Below are 15,013 nucleotides of genomic sequence, written 5' to 3' on the forward strand. Positions count from 1 at the left end.
TGGGCCCCTACCAAAGAACTTACAATTCAGATGATGTCAAATAGGGTCTAGGAATCTAGAGTTTCAGTAAACATCCCTAGGGATTCTAGGGTCGGTGTTTAGGACCGTCGCTCTTCGAGAAACTCTGCTTCTGCTGACAGTCTCAGATGAGAGTTCCCTTACATTTGGTGAAATAATTTCTCTCTGTCTGTTTGGTCTGGGGAGTAGCTGTTGGCAATGTCACTAGTTTTCTATCTGCATTTTTAAGGGACACACTGGGAGTCTGATGTTCCTCTTGCAGAGAGCTCTGTAGTGTGTTTTGCAGGGCTTTGGGCTGACAGGACTCTTCCTTGTGGGGTTCTTTCTGTCCATTCTAGATGGCAGTCCTCCTTGGATACACACACCATGTTTAAACTAGTGCATCAGCAGCTGACGTTACCAAGTGCAGCGGATGTTTTCTTTGGCCTTGCCAGTATCCATTCCCTTTTTGTGTTTCCAGTTGATTTTCCTCTGGAAACGAGAGCTTTCCCACTCTCAGTCCAAGTGGCTTACCTTTCCTGTCTCCCCAGTTCTTCTTCACTTGAGCTCTGCAAGGGTGTGTGTGAGACTAGAACCGGCTAGGTAGATGCATTTCCTCCCTCTGAGCAGAGCAATTGGTTCCATTTGGGCCAAGAAGAGTCAAGCCTGGGCCTGTTGATCAACTGAGAAGGAGCTATCTTCTTTCTGCTAAAATCACAAGCAGAAAAGGGGGCGCAATTCAGGCCTAGTAGGGGCCTGAGAATGCCATAACTCAGAGCTCAGAGATGAAAAGAGAACAATTTTGATTTTTTTTCAGATGGAGTCTTGCTCTGTGGCCCAGGCTAGAGTGCAGTGGCACGATCTCAGCTCACTGCAACCTCCACCTCCCGAGTTTAAGTGATTCTCCTACCTCAGTCACCCGAGTAGCTGGGATTATACGCGTGTACCACCACGCCTGACTAACTTCTGTATTTTTAGTAGAGATGGGGTTTCACCATGTTTGTCAGGCTGGTCTGGAACTCTTGACGTCATGATCTGCCCACCTCGGCCTCCCAGACAGCTGGGATTGCAGGTGTGAGCCACTGCGCCTGGCCGAGACCAATCTATTTTATCTTTTGAGTGCCTGGATCCAGTTATGTCTAAAGCTAGCATTATGTCTGAAGTTTCTAGTTACTTGAGGCAGTACATTTCTCCTTATACTAAAACTAGTTTGAGTGATGTTTTTTGTCATTAATAATTAGATGATTAATATCCAGAGGATGAAGGTCATAAATATCTACATGAAAAGGTGTTAGACACACAACAGAGTTAGAATCCCTTCATAGAAGGGCTGAAAGAGCCAAACTTTCTGAAGAAGAACATCTTGCCATGCCCTGCTTCTTCCAGCTCAGCTTATGTGTTTTATTTTCTCCCTGGGAAAAAATGCTTTATCTTCTTAAAAGGGCAGAATTATTCCTGAATATGAAGTTGCCTAGAGAATAATCTCTACTGAATTTTGAGGAGAAGTAGTATGTTTGTTGCTTGGAACTGAAGAATAAGCAAAGATTATGCCTATTAAGGTTTTCTAGAGTATATGTTTTGGGGAAGGGAGGGAAGCGAAATTGACCAACAAACTGCACCCAATAAAAATAGTTTGAAAATTTAGAAAGTCATTTGCATTATGGGACAGATAAAAACAGACAGATGGTGTCTGTTTCTCTTCAGGAAGGTGAAGCCAAGCAGAGAAACAGAAATAAAAGTCTCACCTGACTATATCAAACTTCGGTGTGTTGTACCCTGCCTAAAAGAGGGTTGTGTTCTTTCAGGATCAGCTCTCTCTCTTATCATAATTACCTTTTTCCTGCCCCTTAACCCACTTCAGGGGACTGTATGGGGTTAGTTCTGAAGCAACAGACTCTAACATTGGTTAAGCCAAAAAAGAAAAAAAAAACAGTGTTGATTAACAAGTTATGGAGTAACCCATAGAATGCTGGGAACACTAAACAGCTAGAATAATAGACATTGTTTCAGAAATGCAAGAGCAGGAAAGCTCTAAGCATCTAAAGCCTGGAACGATTGTGGTTGAGCCTGCTCTTCAAGATGCTACCCTTTAAATCATGCCTCAACTCCAGCTGTTTTCCAACTTTGAGTCTTTGCCCTTAAGATGCAAATTATAGAACGAGTATTTGATTGGCTCATCTGATCACATGTCAATTTCTTGGTCACATGTTCTTTTCTTGTTGGGGGTTAGAGGTGTGGGATGGAGGGTACCTTCATTGTTACAGCCAACCTATGGAACTGGGAGCGGGGTGTTCTTCAAAGGAAAATAAAATGCTATTATCAAAAGGCAGAGTGAGGGATACTACAGAGGCAGAAACAAGAGACTCTTTAAGGACCTTTGGCTGGATTTTACTTCGGTGACATTAGTCATGTCACTCCCTGATGTGACTTCTCTGGAGATGTGAGGTATGTTGCTTCTCTGTCTTGGATCACTTGGGGTGAGTGATGATGCTTGGCTCAGAGTACTGGTTTGTTTCAGAAGCTCTCTTTTTTCTCTAAGGAAGACAGTGCTTGTTAGTTTTTCTCTGCTGGATTTGGGCAGCTCATAAATAGACTCCTCAGAATTAAACATAACTCCCATGCAAACACTAAATAGCTCTTTTTTTGTTTTCTTGCATATATTCAGCACATTTGTTAAGTGCCCACTATGTGCATAGATTGTTCTAGATGTTGTGATATGGCAAGGTCTGTGGTGTTCTAGGTGTTGGGGATATTGCAACGAACAAAACAAAGTCTTTGCCTCCATAAATGGACCCTACATTCTAGTTCACCATTGTATTCCCAGTGCCTGGCTCAATACATTTTTGTAGAATGAATAACTGAATGATACCAACTCATGCTATGTTATCTATATATATGTGTATATATATATATATATATATATATATATTTTTTAAGATAGTCTTGCTGTGTCACCCAGGCTGGAGTGCAGTGGTGTGATCTCAGCTCACTGCAACTTCTGTCTCCAGGGTTCAAGCAATTCTCCTGCCTCAGCCTCCTGAGTAGCTGGGATTACAGGTATACACCACCACTTCTGGCTAATTTTTATTTTATTTTATTTTTATTTTTAGTAAAGTCAGGGTTTCACTATGTTGGCCGTGCTGGTCTTGGACTCCTGACCTCAGGTGATCTACCCACCTTGGCCTCCCAAAGTGCTAGGATTACAGGCATGAGCCACCGTGCCCAGCCGGAGCTTAAATGTTTTGAATTTCTAATTTTTCCTCCCTGCCTATATCTTTTCCTCCAACTCTCAGAAGTTGTCAAAAATTTCTTAAAGAGAGGGGCCTCCAAACTATGCGAGTTGTTTTCAAACCAGACTCTAGAGTTTTCCCTGCTATGGGGAAATCTGAAAATAGGACCCAGAAGGTCTGCCTTGGAAACAAGCAGCTGATAGGGCTGTGAGTCACTAGGTGCCCCAGGGGACTGCTTACTCCCTAGACATCAGGTGCCCAGGGGCTCTTGGTAAAAGTCAGATGCTGCTGCTTGTGGTTGGCTGTGTTGGCGTCAACTCAGGCAGCAGGAACCATCTAGCACCACTCTAAAAAAGGGGAAGCTTGCTACTCCCCTGCGAATGATATCTGAACTAGGAAATGGGATTGCTAAAATGTGAATTCATCTGAATGTGAAACTGGAGAGTTTGGTCATGTTTTAATTCCTATCAAAGTTCTAATTTATCAACAAGGAAATCATGAAGGTATTCAAATTCTGGGAAGATGCTAAGAAAGACATTTAGATAAAAATCCCTAAAAGCCTAATAAGCAGAATACTTATATCAGTTAATAAGAATGAGGTAGTATTATGTGTACTAACAAGCATTGCTCTCCAAAACATATTATTAAGTAGAAAAAGCTTGCAAATAGATGCATGCATGCCTTTCAGATAAACAAAACAAAACTCACTACCGATAATAACATCACACACAATGATGGTACATCACAAGTACACATATGTGTTTATGTGTCCAGAAAAAGGTTTGTACCATATTGATAATAATGGTTAACCTGGGTGATATAGGGGGTGGAGGTAGAAAGGTGATTAGGATTGTGGATAGTCAATTGAGGAAATCTGTACTGTAATATTCCAATATTTTAGAGGACTACTTCATTTAGAAGTTTTACAACTTAAAATTAATCTTAAAAAAATGTTAGTAACTGTTAGAGTTGGCAGACATTAGATATGATCCATAGTAAGGCAGGACATTAACCTCTTGATCAAGTCTGTTAAATAGATGTGGTTCTGTGGCTTTCTATAAATATCCTGTCTGAAACAAACAACATAAAAGATGCCTGCATATTGCAGAGGTACAAATGTCATATGCAGGCTGAGTAGTGTTAGAGCAGACATTTCCCCCAACAGGCCTCCATTATTTGAATTTGATTAATAATATTCAATTCTGATATTTCTTCAGAGATAAAGGTTTTAAAACTATCTCATTTGTGTCTCATAACTGTGTTGAATAGGGTAAGACTTGTCACCTCCATTTCACAGATTAGAAAACTGAGGTTCATAAAATTAGATGACATGTTTAAAAATCAGAGTTAGTAATGGGGCACAGCACCTCTTTTTTCCAGGAGTTGAATGTTCCAATTTCTCCATTCTCAGCAAATCCAACTCCAATAGTTACTAGTAGCTATCAGTCCCTAGATTTCATTTTCTTGCTAGCTGAGTTCACATTTTGGGAACCTCCTTTACCCACTTTCTACTTGAACCTAGGTGGGTTATCTCAAAATCCAAAATCTAATTTCAGAATATAGTCATTTTTATCAGGGGATTTTCCAGCTAGTAGGAAGTGTGGTTTCTAAAACCACACTCAGCCTCCATCCTGGCACCAGGTGCAAGTGATAAGTGGCATAGTGTGGGCTTGACACCACAGTCCTGTGCTGTCTGGTGACAGCTGGTACTCTGTCACATCCTGTTAATGTTTTATGATAGGTCCATATCCTGTCTCCCCAGCCAAGCCAGAGGCTGCAGGGACCTTCTGTTATTTTTTCTTCTCCCTTCGTAGCCTCTTAATGAATATGTACTTGATAAGTCCCTTCAGCCTCACACTGTAGCTGGAACAGAACAAACCTATGTGTAGTAAGACACTTTTAAAAATAATAACAACCCATGAGTATTGACACTTTCATAAGCTCTTGCTCTTCCTCCTCCCGCTCCAAGCTGGCTCCTCCCACACTCCTCTATCTCAGCCAGTGGAGACTCAGCCTCCATGTTTATAAATCCAAAACTTGGGACTCACTTTTTTCTTTCTTTTCACACCCTACTTATAATCCTCCAGCATATCTTGTTGGCTCTACCTTCAAATTCCATCCAGAGTCTATCCGTTCCTTACCATCTCAACTGCTACCACCCACCACCCTGGTCTATCTAAGCCACCGTCATCTGTCACCTAGATCATTAGAATGGCCTCCATTTGCATATCTTTGACACTTAGGTTTTTCTCAAGACAGCAGCCAGTGGAGTCTGTTACCATCTCGGTCAGAACATATCATTCTCTCTACTCAAAAACCTCCGAAGATTTACTCGGCTCATGTGGAGCAAAATCTAGAGTCCTTGCAATCAATGTCCTACAATGTCCCACCTTCCTCTATCTCCTATGACTCTTCCTCATTCATGGCCCCCTTCTCTCTAGGGCCCCTGGAGTCCATACAGGAACACTATAGTTTATTTTCTCTCCTCTGGGATTTGGCCCATAGTGTTCACTCTGCCTGAAATACTTTTCCTGGTGGTACCATGGCTAGCTTGCTCACCTCCTTCAAGTTTTTGCTTACATGTTACAGTCTCAGCGAGGCCTTCCCTGATCACCTTATTTAAAAGTGCAGGCACCACTTCCCTCCACCTCAATGCACGTGCACGCACACACACACACCTGGCTCTCCCTGGCACTTCTTATTCCCTTCCCTGCCTTATTTTTCTCCATAGTCCATATCAACTCCTAACATACTAGATAACGTTTTATTTGTCTGACTTCTCCACTAGAATGTTTGCTCCATGAGAGTAAAGATTTGTATTTGTTTCATTCACTTGCATTCTCAGCTCTTAGAAAATGCCTGGCACCTAACAGATGAGATGCTCAATAAATATTTGTTGAATAAATCAGACTGGAAAAGACAAAACTTTAGATTGTACCTTGTATTTGGTGAGGGCTTAGGAAAGTAGATGCTTTCATATGTTGCTGGTCAGAGTGCAAATTCGGATTCTTTCTTTGGGGAGCAATTTGGCAAGATCCATCAAAATTAAAAAGGCATCTTACCAACGACCCAGCAATTCAACTGCCAAATATTTATTCAATAGATATTCTTGCAGATGTGTGCAAATACGTTGGTTCAAGAATGTTGACTGCAGCATTATCTTAATAATGAAAGCTGGAATCCACTCATATGTCCATCAATAGGGGTCTGGGTAATTAACACGTGGGTATCTTTAAAATGGCTTAGCCTACAACTGTTAAAATGAGAGGAGGATACCCATGCGCGGACGTGGGACAGCCTCCATGATACGCTGAACCGAACAAGCCAGGTGCAGAAATGTGTGAAGTGTGCCGCTGTTTGGGTCAAAGGGAGGAGGACATATATTAACAAGTTTGTACAAGCACAAATAAATACACTATATATAAATAAACAGCTCTGGAAACTCTCAAGTAGTTGCCTCACATATAGGGGCTATTTAAGGACTAGGAGGTTTGAAAAGAAGTTTTCAAATAATTGTGAGTATATTACTTTAAAAAAAAAAAACACCACTACGTCTATATGCATCAATCCATGGTTTACTCTGTGTGGGGCTGACGTCAAAAACATGCCCAAAACTCTGCTTTGAAGGCGTGTGGGGTTGAGGGAGGATCTTTAATTTCCTCGAGTAGTGAAGCCAATAAAAGGTATGAATAGATTCAGCCCAACCTCGTGCTCTGTGGCTCCAGGGCTTTCCCCTCCCCGCCTTTCCCCAGCCGGGCTGCCTGCTGTCGGCGCCCTGGGATTTTGCGGATTGGCTGGAGTCCCTGCTTCCCCCTTAGGGGGCGACAGCGGGGCGTCTCGGGGACGCATGCGCCCCAAATTGCGGTCGGGGAATTTAAAGAGAGGAAAAAAAGCCCCAAGAAAACTCACGCCCCAAACAAAACGCAAGCAGAGGAGGGCGCGCGGCCTGCAGCCCTCGCCCGCGTCCCCGGCCGCGGCGTGATGCGCGCGGATCGGCCCGCGACGCTCGGGCTGCCGCTGTCCCCGCACTTGGACGCCGGCCCTGTGGCCCCGCCTCAGCCTCGATCTCCCGCCGCGGCGACTCGCTCCCAGGCTTCTGGCGCCGGTGGGGGCCCTCGCTCTCCATGGGGCTGAGGGACTGGCTGAGGAACCTGTGCTGCTGCCGGTGCAAGTGTCTGGAGGAGCGCGCTCTGCCTGAGAAGGAGCCTCTGGTCAGGTGGGTGCGCCGCCCGGACGGGGATCTGGGCTTACTTGGGCCGCCGCCGGGCATCAGCAGTGTGGACACCTGTGTGCTTGTGTGATTAGGGAGGTGGGCTTGCTATAAGGGCACGGGGAGGCGCCATCTCAGCCCTTTGGTTCCTTATGGGATGTTTTGGGTTTGTTCCTTGAGTAAGATTTTTGCCCAAAAGCACAAATCTTCGGAGACACCTAAGACCCAGCTGGATGACTGTGCCAAGTGCCAAGAATTCGAGTGTCCTGCCTGGGCAGGGAAGTAAGGGAGAGAAGTTTATCAGAAGTTTCCTTAGACGTCTGATATAATGCACCTGTAACTGGGTATTTGATCAGTGTATTACAGTGAAACGGGTGACTGTGGATTTCTGTGTCACTCAGCAAAAAAGTTGTCTATTTCTCATTCAATTTTATTACTCAATAAAAACGATTCCAATGACTGAGTACAAGGAAATATTTTTCACATGAAAAATATGCATGTTTCATCAAGGGGCAGCCTATTCACTAGGATGTTGATTCATTACAGGTTAAGCTATGAAGTGTGAGGAAATGCTCATTAGCAATAAGCTAAGAGGCTTTGTGAAGAGACTCTACCACCCCAGTTTTGTTCAGGGCTGTGATTTTAAGCAATGATTTTCTATCTTGAATTTGCTGAAATTGAGATTGGACTAGGTCATGCCTCAGGGGTAGACATGACAGAAACAGAATATTTAAAATGGAATTAGGAAACAGTACTTCAGGTGGAATTCCAGGGTTGAGTAAGCAGATACTAAAGCCAGAGTTTCTTTCTTTTGAAGTAGGCAACTCATGTAATACAGTTTGCACAACTTTTTCTAAGGAATGACTTACCTTTTCTTACTTTATCAAGTCCAAACACCCCCTTGACTTTGGAGATCTTACATAACCCCTTCCTGCCTGTCCACTCTGATTTTCTAGTACATTAAACAGTGTACACTCCTTAAGGCCGTGGGAATAATCCACTCATTCGCTCCAACCCTCCCTCAAGTGGTGACCTTTATCCTTGCCCCTCCTTCCTAAAATCTATTTTCAAGGCCTTCTCAAGCAGTCTTCTTTGATTACTTTGCCCTTATCCATCTTCCTCTTCTAGGATTTAGGACTTAGAAATTACCATCTACTCCTTGCTGTTTGGTGAGCACACGTGTATATAAACATGTAGCTCATGTATATTATATATATAAAGTCATACACACAATACACAGTGTTTTTGATTGCTCTTGTCGATGGCACTCCCACTTAGATTTTTAGATTATTGTGGGTAGGGAGAAATGGAATAATGTATCTCTAATCTAATATGTAGTGGGTAATACAATCTAGAATTTTATGCTTAGGTTATACACTGAACTTGTCAGGGCTCTTAGTAACATGAAATACAGTCTTGAGCTTAGTTTCATCCTCAGAGGCCTGAGTATTTCCAGGGGTCTGTCCAGGATTGCTGTTTCAGTTAATAGTTCTGATTGTTTTAAAATGTAGACCCTCTCCTGTCTTGGCTTATATCCAGTGAATAAAGTCAGTGAATTTTGCATGTGATTTTAAGAAGCCCCAGGGTCGATTGGAGCAGAATAGCATAGTGCTTGTGAATCAGTTTGCCTGGAATGAGTCTGCTCACCCATCTGAGTGACCTGGCACAAGTTATTAAAATTACTTGTACCTCAATTTCCTCATCTGTAAAATGGGGATGATAATAGTACATACTTCAAAAGGTTGCCCTGAGAGATGAAAGGAGATAATACATTTAAAGTGCTTAGTAAAGAGTGTGACAAATAGTTAACACTCAATAAATTCTGGTTATTATCATTGTTATCCTGAGCATGTGGATATTAGCGGACTGGTCTCATGTGGTTTAGTGTCATTCTGGCACCATTTCCATATAACAATATTTGGGAAGAATAGCTTATTAATGAGTATGTGGAACAGTGGCGTGTGTGTATATGGGTACCTGCAGGTTCTTTCCTATACAAGTCATGTGAAGGTTGGATCTGAAAACTTTTTTTTAAGTTGATTTAAAATCAACTAAAATTCAGTAGTTTTTAGTATATTCACAGAGTTGAGCAACCATCTCCACTATCTAATTCCAGTGGGTTTCATCACCCCCAAAAAGAAACACCACATCCTTTAGTGGTCACTCTTTCCTATCTCTCTTCCCCAACTCAGGCAACCACTAGTCTACTTTTTGACTCTAGATTTGTCTGTTCTGGACATTTTGTTTAAGTGGCATTATGCAATATGTGGCCTTAGGTATCTGGCTTCTTTCACTTCACAGAATGGTGTCAAGTTCATTGTGCTTTAGCATGTATTAGCACCTCGTTCCTTTTTATGGCTGAATGTTTCGTTGTATGGATATATCACAGTTTGTTTATCCATTCATTAGTGGATTGACATTTGGATTGCTTCTACCTTTTGGCTATTATAAGTGCTGCTGTGAAATTCAGGTACATACAGATTTCTGTGTTGATGTTTCAGCTCCCTTGGGTAAATACCTAGGAGTGGAATTGCTGGATTGTATAGTAACAGTATATCTAACTTTTTGAGGAACTGGCGAACTCTATCCAAAAATGACTGGTTTGAAATTTTCTTTTTTTTTTTTTTTGAGACGCAGTCTTGCTTTGTCACCCAGGCTGGAGTGCAATGGCACAATCTTGGCTCACTGTAAACTTTGCCTCCGAAGTTCAAGTGATTCTCCTCCCTCAGCCTCCCGAGTAGCTGGGATTACAGGCATGTGCCACCATACTCAGCTAATTTTTTTATTTTTAGTAGAGATGGGGTTTCACTGTGTCAACCAGGCTGGTTTTGAACTCCTGACCTCGTGATCCACCTGTCTTGGCTTCCCAAAGTGCTGGGATTACAGGCGTGAGCCACCATGCCCAGCCTGGTTTGAAATCTTGATGTGGTAAAATCATGTGGGAAGATGGTCCAAATTATTATTTTATTGAGAACGTCATTCTTCATGTCATTTTTTTTCCATCTATAAAAAAATTTTGTTCAGACATCTTTTATTCTCAAACCAAATTCTTTACTGTTTACAAGAATGGTTTCCATGTTTTCACTCCCTAAGACAATAGTGCCTGGAAGAGGTGAGGTCAGGGAAGACATCTGTCACCTGTGTGCATGATCACCCCAGTCCTTTTCCAAAATGCACCAGGGACTCTTGTTCATTGAGGAAAAACAACGCTTGGTTCCAGCTCATTTGCCAGACTGCCAGTGCCACTGATGTTTTTGACCTTGGTCTTTTTTGCTTTTTCTGGAAACATATCTCTGAGGGGGAATGCCTTTTCTTTTCTTTTTTTTTTTTTGAGATGGAGTTTCATGCTTATTGCCCAGGCTGGAGTGCAATGGCGTGATCTCAGCTCACTGCTACCTCTGCCTCCCGGGTTCAAGTGATTCTCCTGCCTCAGCCTCCCGAGTAGCTAGGATTATAGGAATGCATCACCATGCCCGGCTAATTTTTTGTATTTTTAGTAGAGATGGGGTTTCTCCACGTTGGTCAAGCTGATCTTGAACCCTAGACTTCAGGTTATTCGCCCGCCTTCGCCTCCCAAAGTGCTGGGATTACAGGCATGAGCCACTGTGCATGGCCCACTTTTTCTGATTTGCATCTGTATTTCTCTCTGGCCTGCTAGTTTTCTTTCTTTCTGTTTTTCTTTTTTTCTTTCCCCTTTCTCTAGAAATCTGCTGAGGTCTCCCCCAACTAAAAATTCATCTTGCTATGGTCCTGCCCTTCAACTCTTATTCTCTGTTGTTCTTTGTATAAGGCACAAATGTCTTTAAAGAATAGTAAACTGCAACCCCACCTCCTTCTTCACCTTTGTTTTTTCCCCCCACTTAGAATGACCTGGTAAATTTGCTTTGAATGCAGCTTTTGGGACCCATCCTAAAGATTGTGACTCACTGGGTCTGGGATGGAGCCTGGAATTCTGCATTTCAGTAAACATGCCAGGTGGTTTTGCTGCAGGTGGTCTAGGAACACCCTTTGAAAAGCACACCTCTAAATACTGATGCTCAAGATGGGACTGAAGGATTGCAAACCCATTTGTGTAGCATCCATTTATTAAGTGAGTAGTTATTGGGCTCCTACTGTTTGCCAGGCAATGAAATCTGGTTTCTGCCCCCTGTATATTTTCATGAAAATTGCACTCTTGAAAGATACTCTCTTGAAAATTGCTCTCTTGAAAGATAAATAAATTGAATGTTCTTTTCTCAGTGTACATGGAATACCTCTGTGCAGACTATTCATCCTTCTTTTACATTTCCTGCTGCCCTGCTTCTCTGATTTTGCTTTCTCTAGTCTCTTTGTCTGTGATCAGCCTCATCATGTGGGTTTTCTTCCTGGTGTCATTGTCAGTGCCATAATTGTTAGCAGAGACACCTTTTTGTTTTCTCTACTTCTTAAAACTCTGCTCGGATTTTAAAGACTACCTTTTCAGTAGCCACCTTTTTAATGAAGCCTTAGAAAGTCTCCCCAAGAAGTTGGCCAGGTGCGGTGGCTCATACCTGTAATTCCAGCACTTTGGGAGGCCGAGGCAGGTGGATCATGAGGTCAGGAGTTCGAGACCAGCCTGGCAAACATAATGAAACCCATCTCTACTAAAAATGCAAAAAATTAGCTGGGTGTGGTGGCGGGTGCCTGTAATCCTAGCTACTCAGGAGCTGAGGCAGGAGAATCATTTGAACCTGGGAGGCAGAGGTTGCAGTGAGCTGAGATCGCGCCACTGCACTCCAACCCGGGTTACAGTGTGAGACTCTGACTAAAAAAATAAAAAGAAAGAAAGTTTCCCCAAGAAGTTATGGTGTCTCATTTCTTTATTTTTACCCCTCAGGTCACTTACTGCATTTTGCTTAGTGTTACAGTTATGAGGTGGGTGCTACAGCCCCAGTGTCCCCTGTGGTGCCCAGTACAGTGCTCTACATTGAACAAGAATTGAATAAATCCTTTTTTTTTTTTGTTTTTCCCCGAGACAGAGTCTTGCTCTGTTGTCCAGGCTGGAGTGCAATAGCATGATATCGGCTTGCTGCAACCTCCGCCTCCCAGGTTCAAGTGATTCTCCTGCCTCAGCCTCTTGAGTAGCTGGGATTACAGGTGCACACCACCATGCCCAGCTAATTTTTGTATTTTTAGTAGAGACTGGGTTTCACCATGTTGACCAGGCTGGTCTTAAACTCCTGACTTTGTGATCTGCTTGCCTCGGCCTCCCAAGGTGCTGGGATTGCAGGCACGAGCCACTGCACCTGACTCATACTTTTTCATTAATAATAATTATAACAACTGTTCATTTATCAATTGCTTTCTATGTGTAACATTTTAAATGGTATTTAAGGCAAAACATTGTGAAGAATGATAAAGCTAATACCATATACCTAGCACTCACATTAAGAAAGAAAACTTTAAATAGAGTTGAGTCACCCACATATTTCTCCATAGCTGCATCCAGCTGTCACCCCCAGTGGTGACCTTTACACTGAATCTGTGTTTATTTTTCTTAAACATGGCGCATACTGGCATATAGGCTCTTGTGTAAGTGAGGTTTCTTTACACACCTTGTCATTTGATTGCCACTGTGACCAAATGACGTAGATGTTATCTCCATTCATAGATGAGGAACCCAGGACTTAAAGAATTTAAATAATTCAAAGTCACAGCTGAAAGTTGGAAAGCACATGGACACTTAGAGGGAAACAACACACTGGAGCCTTTCAGAAGGTGGCAGGTGGGAGGAGGGAGAGGACTGGGAAAAATAACTAATGGGTATAAGGTTTAATACCTGGGTGATGAAATAATCTGTACAACAGACCCCCATGACACAAGTTGACTTATGTAACAAACCTGTATTTGTACCTCTGAACTTTAAAAAAAAAAAAAGAGGGCCAGAATTTGAATCTGTGTGTTTGACTTCAATGTCCACGCCTTACCTTGCAGGACATTCAGATAACTACCAGATGCTTTCCAAAAGTAGCATCATATTTATATACTAGAAATTATTGGATATCACTAGCCTCAGCCCTGACTATTCTGGCTCCCTTCTCCTTTCCTTTTTTTATTCCTTGATTGTTATAAGTTTTCCATCTAGATGTGGAAGCCATCTAGCTCTATGAACCAGGCCCAGTGGGAGTTAGGAGACCAGATTCCTAGTCCCAGCTATTAGCCAGCTTTGAGATCCTGGGAGGTCTCCTAACTTCCTTGAATGTGGTTTCTTCTTTTGTAAAATAAGACAATCAGACTTTAATCATGATCTTGAAGGGTTGTTCCAGGATTGATTGTCCTCTGCCTGTGGACTTGTGTTAGCCAACACTGTGTTTGACCCGACATGGAATACAGAGCCGTGAGGCTGGCTGTAGTGCCGGGAGGAGCCTGATATGTGAATTCTGACCTTTGTCTAACTCTTCTGTCCAGGGCTGCCTCAGCAGTGAATAATTTTGAGTGGGCCATTTTTATGGAAGGAAGCTTAAGAACAAGTCTGGGTCTGGAGAGAGGACACATGGCCTGATTCTCACACAGGCTTGATCCTAACCCAGGCTTTAGTCCCAAAGAAAGTCAAAGGTTTTGTTCGATCTTTGAATCATCTACTCACTGTTTTCTCTTGTGTTCCCCAATTTTAGGACTGAGCCATGTAGGAGTTGCATTATCAATCGTCTGTATAAGGTTTGAGGTTCTGTGTCAAGGTTTCGGCTTCCACAGGGTCTAGGGGAGAATCATTTTTCACTGATTCCAGCTTCTGGTGGCTCCCAGTGTTCCTTGGCTTGTCGCTGCCCAGTTTCAGTCTTTGCCTCCCTCATCTCTGATGTGTCTCTCCTCTGTGTCTCAAATCTCCCTGTCTTTTCTCTTATGAGGACACCAGTCATTGGATTTAGGGCCCACCCTAAAACCTAGGATGACTTCGTCTCAAGATCCTTGACTTAATTATATCTTCAAAGCCCTTGTTTTCAAATAGGGTCAAAATTATAGCTACTAGGGATTAGGATGTGGACATATCTTTTGGGGCGAAACTATTCAACCCATTACAGAGTACTTTTGGAAAAATGTGTGAGCCCAAAGCATTCGTTATTATTTCACTTTTGTAGCATGACTTTCTTCCAACAGTGATATGAGCATGCTCTTGCCATATAAAAGTCTACCTGAGGCCAGGCGTGGTGGGTCACACCTGTAATCCCAGCACTTTGGGAGGCCGAAGCAGGCGAATCACCTGAGGTCAGGGGTTCAAGACCAGGCTGGCCAACATGGTGAAACCCCGTCTCTATTTAAAAAAAAAATTAGCCAGGTGTGGTGGTGGGCACCTGTAATCACAGCTACTGGGGAGGCTGAGGCAGAAGAATTGCTTGAACCCAGGAGGCAGAGTTTGCAGTGAGCTGAGATCATGCCACTGCACTCCAGCCTGGGTGATAGAGCAAGACTCCGTCTGAAAAAAAAAAATCTACCTGAGCATGTTTGCGTTCCTGGAGTCACAGCGGCAGTCACCTTTAAGGAGAGAGATCCCAAGTCCTCTGGAGTCTACTGCCATATCGGATCTAATACAGACAGCAGAGGCCTGGGAGATGCTGAATCA

General features: G+C 42.9%; 1 protein-coding gene across 2 annotated transcripts in view; it reads left to right on the forward strand.

The window, feature by feature from the left end:
• The first annotated feature begins 2,205 nt into the window (after positions 1-2,205).
• The window catches only part of MREG (melanoregulin), a 73,358-nt gene continuing 60,550 nt past the window's right edge, over positions 2,206-15,013 (forward strand). The window contains exon 1 of one of the 2 annotated variants that reach the window (XM_064373014.1): positions 2,206-2,442. Coding sequence is in view for 1 of the 2 variants with exons in the window: in XM_012446342.3 (XP_012301765.2) it covers positions 7,352-7,443 (92 nt within the window). In the remaining variant the exon portion in view is untranslated. Of the gene's footprint in view, positions 2,443-7,320; positions 7,444-15,013 lie in introns of those variants that run through there. The other variant, XM_012446342.3, reaches the window with a different exon arrangement.

Source organism: Aotus nancymaae, unplaced genomic scaffold (genome assembly GCF_030222135.1).
Source record: "Aotus nancymaae isolate 86718 unplaced genomic scaffold, 86718_ANA_hifiasm-v0.15.2.pri h1tg000008l, whole genome shotgun sequence".
Taxonomy (NCBI): domain Eukaryota; kingdom Metazoa; phylum Chordata; class Mammalia; order Primates; family Aotidae; genus Aotus; species Aotus nancymaae.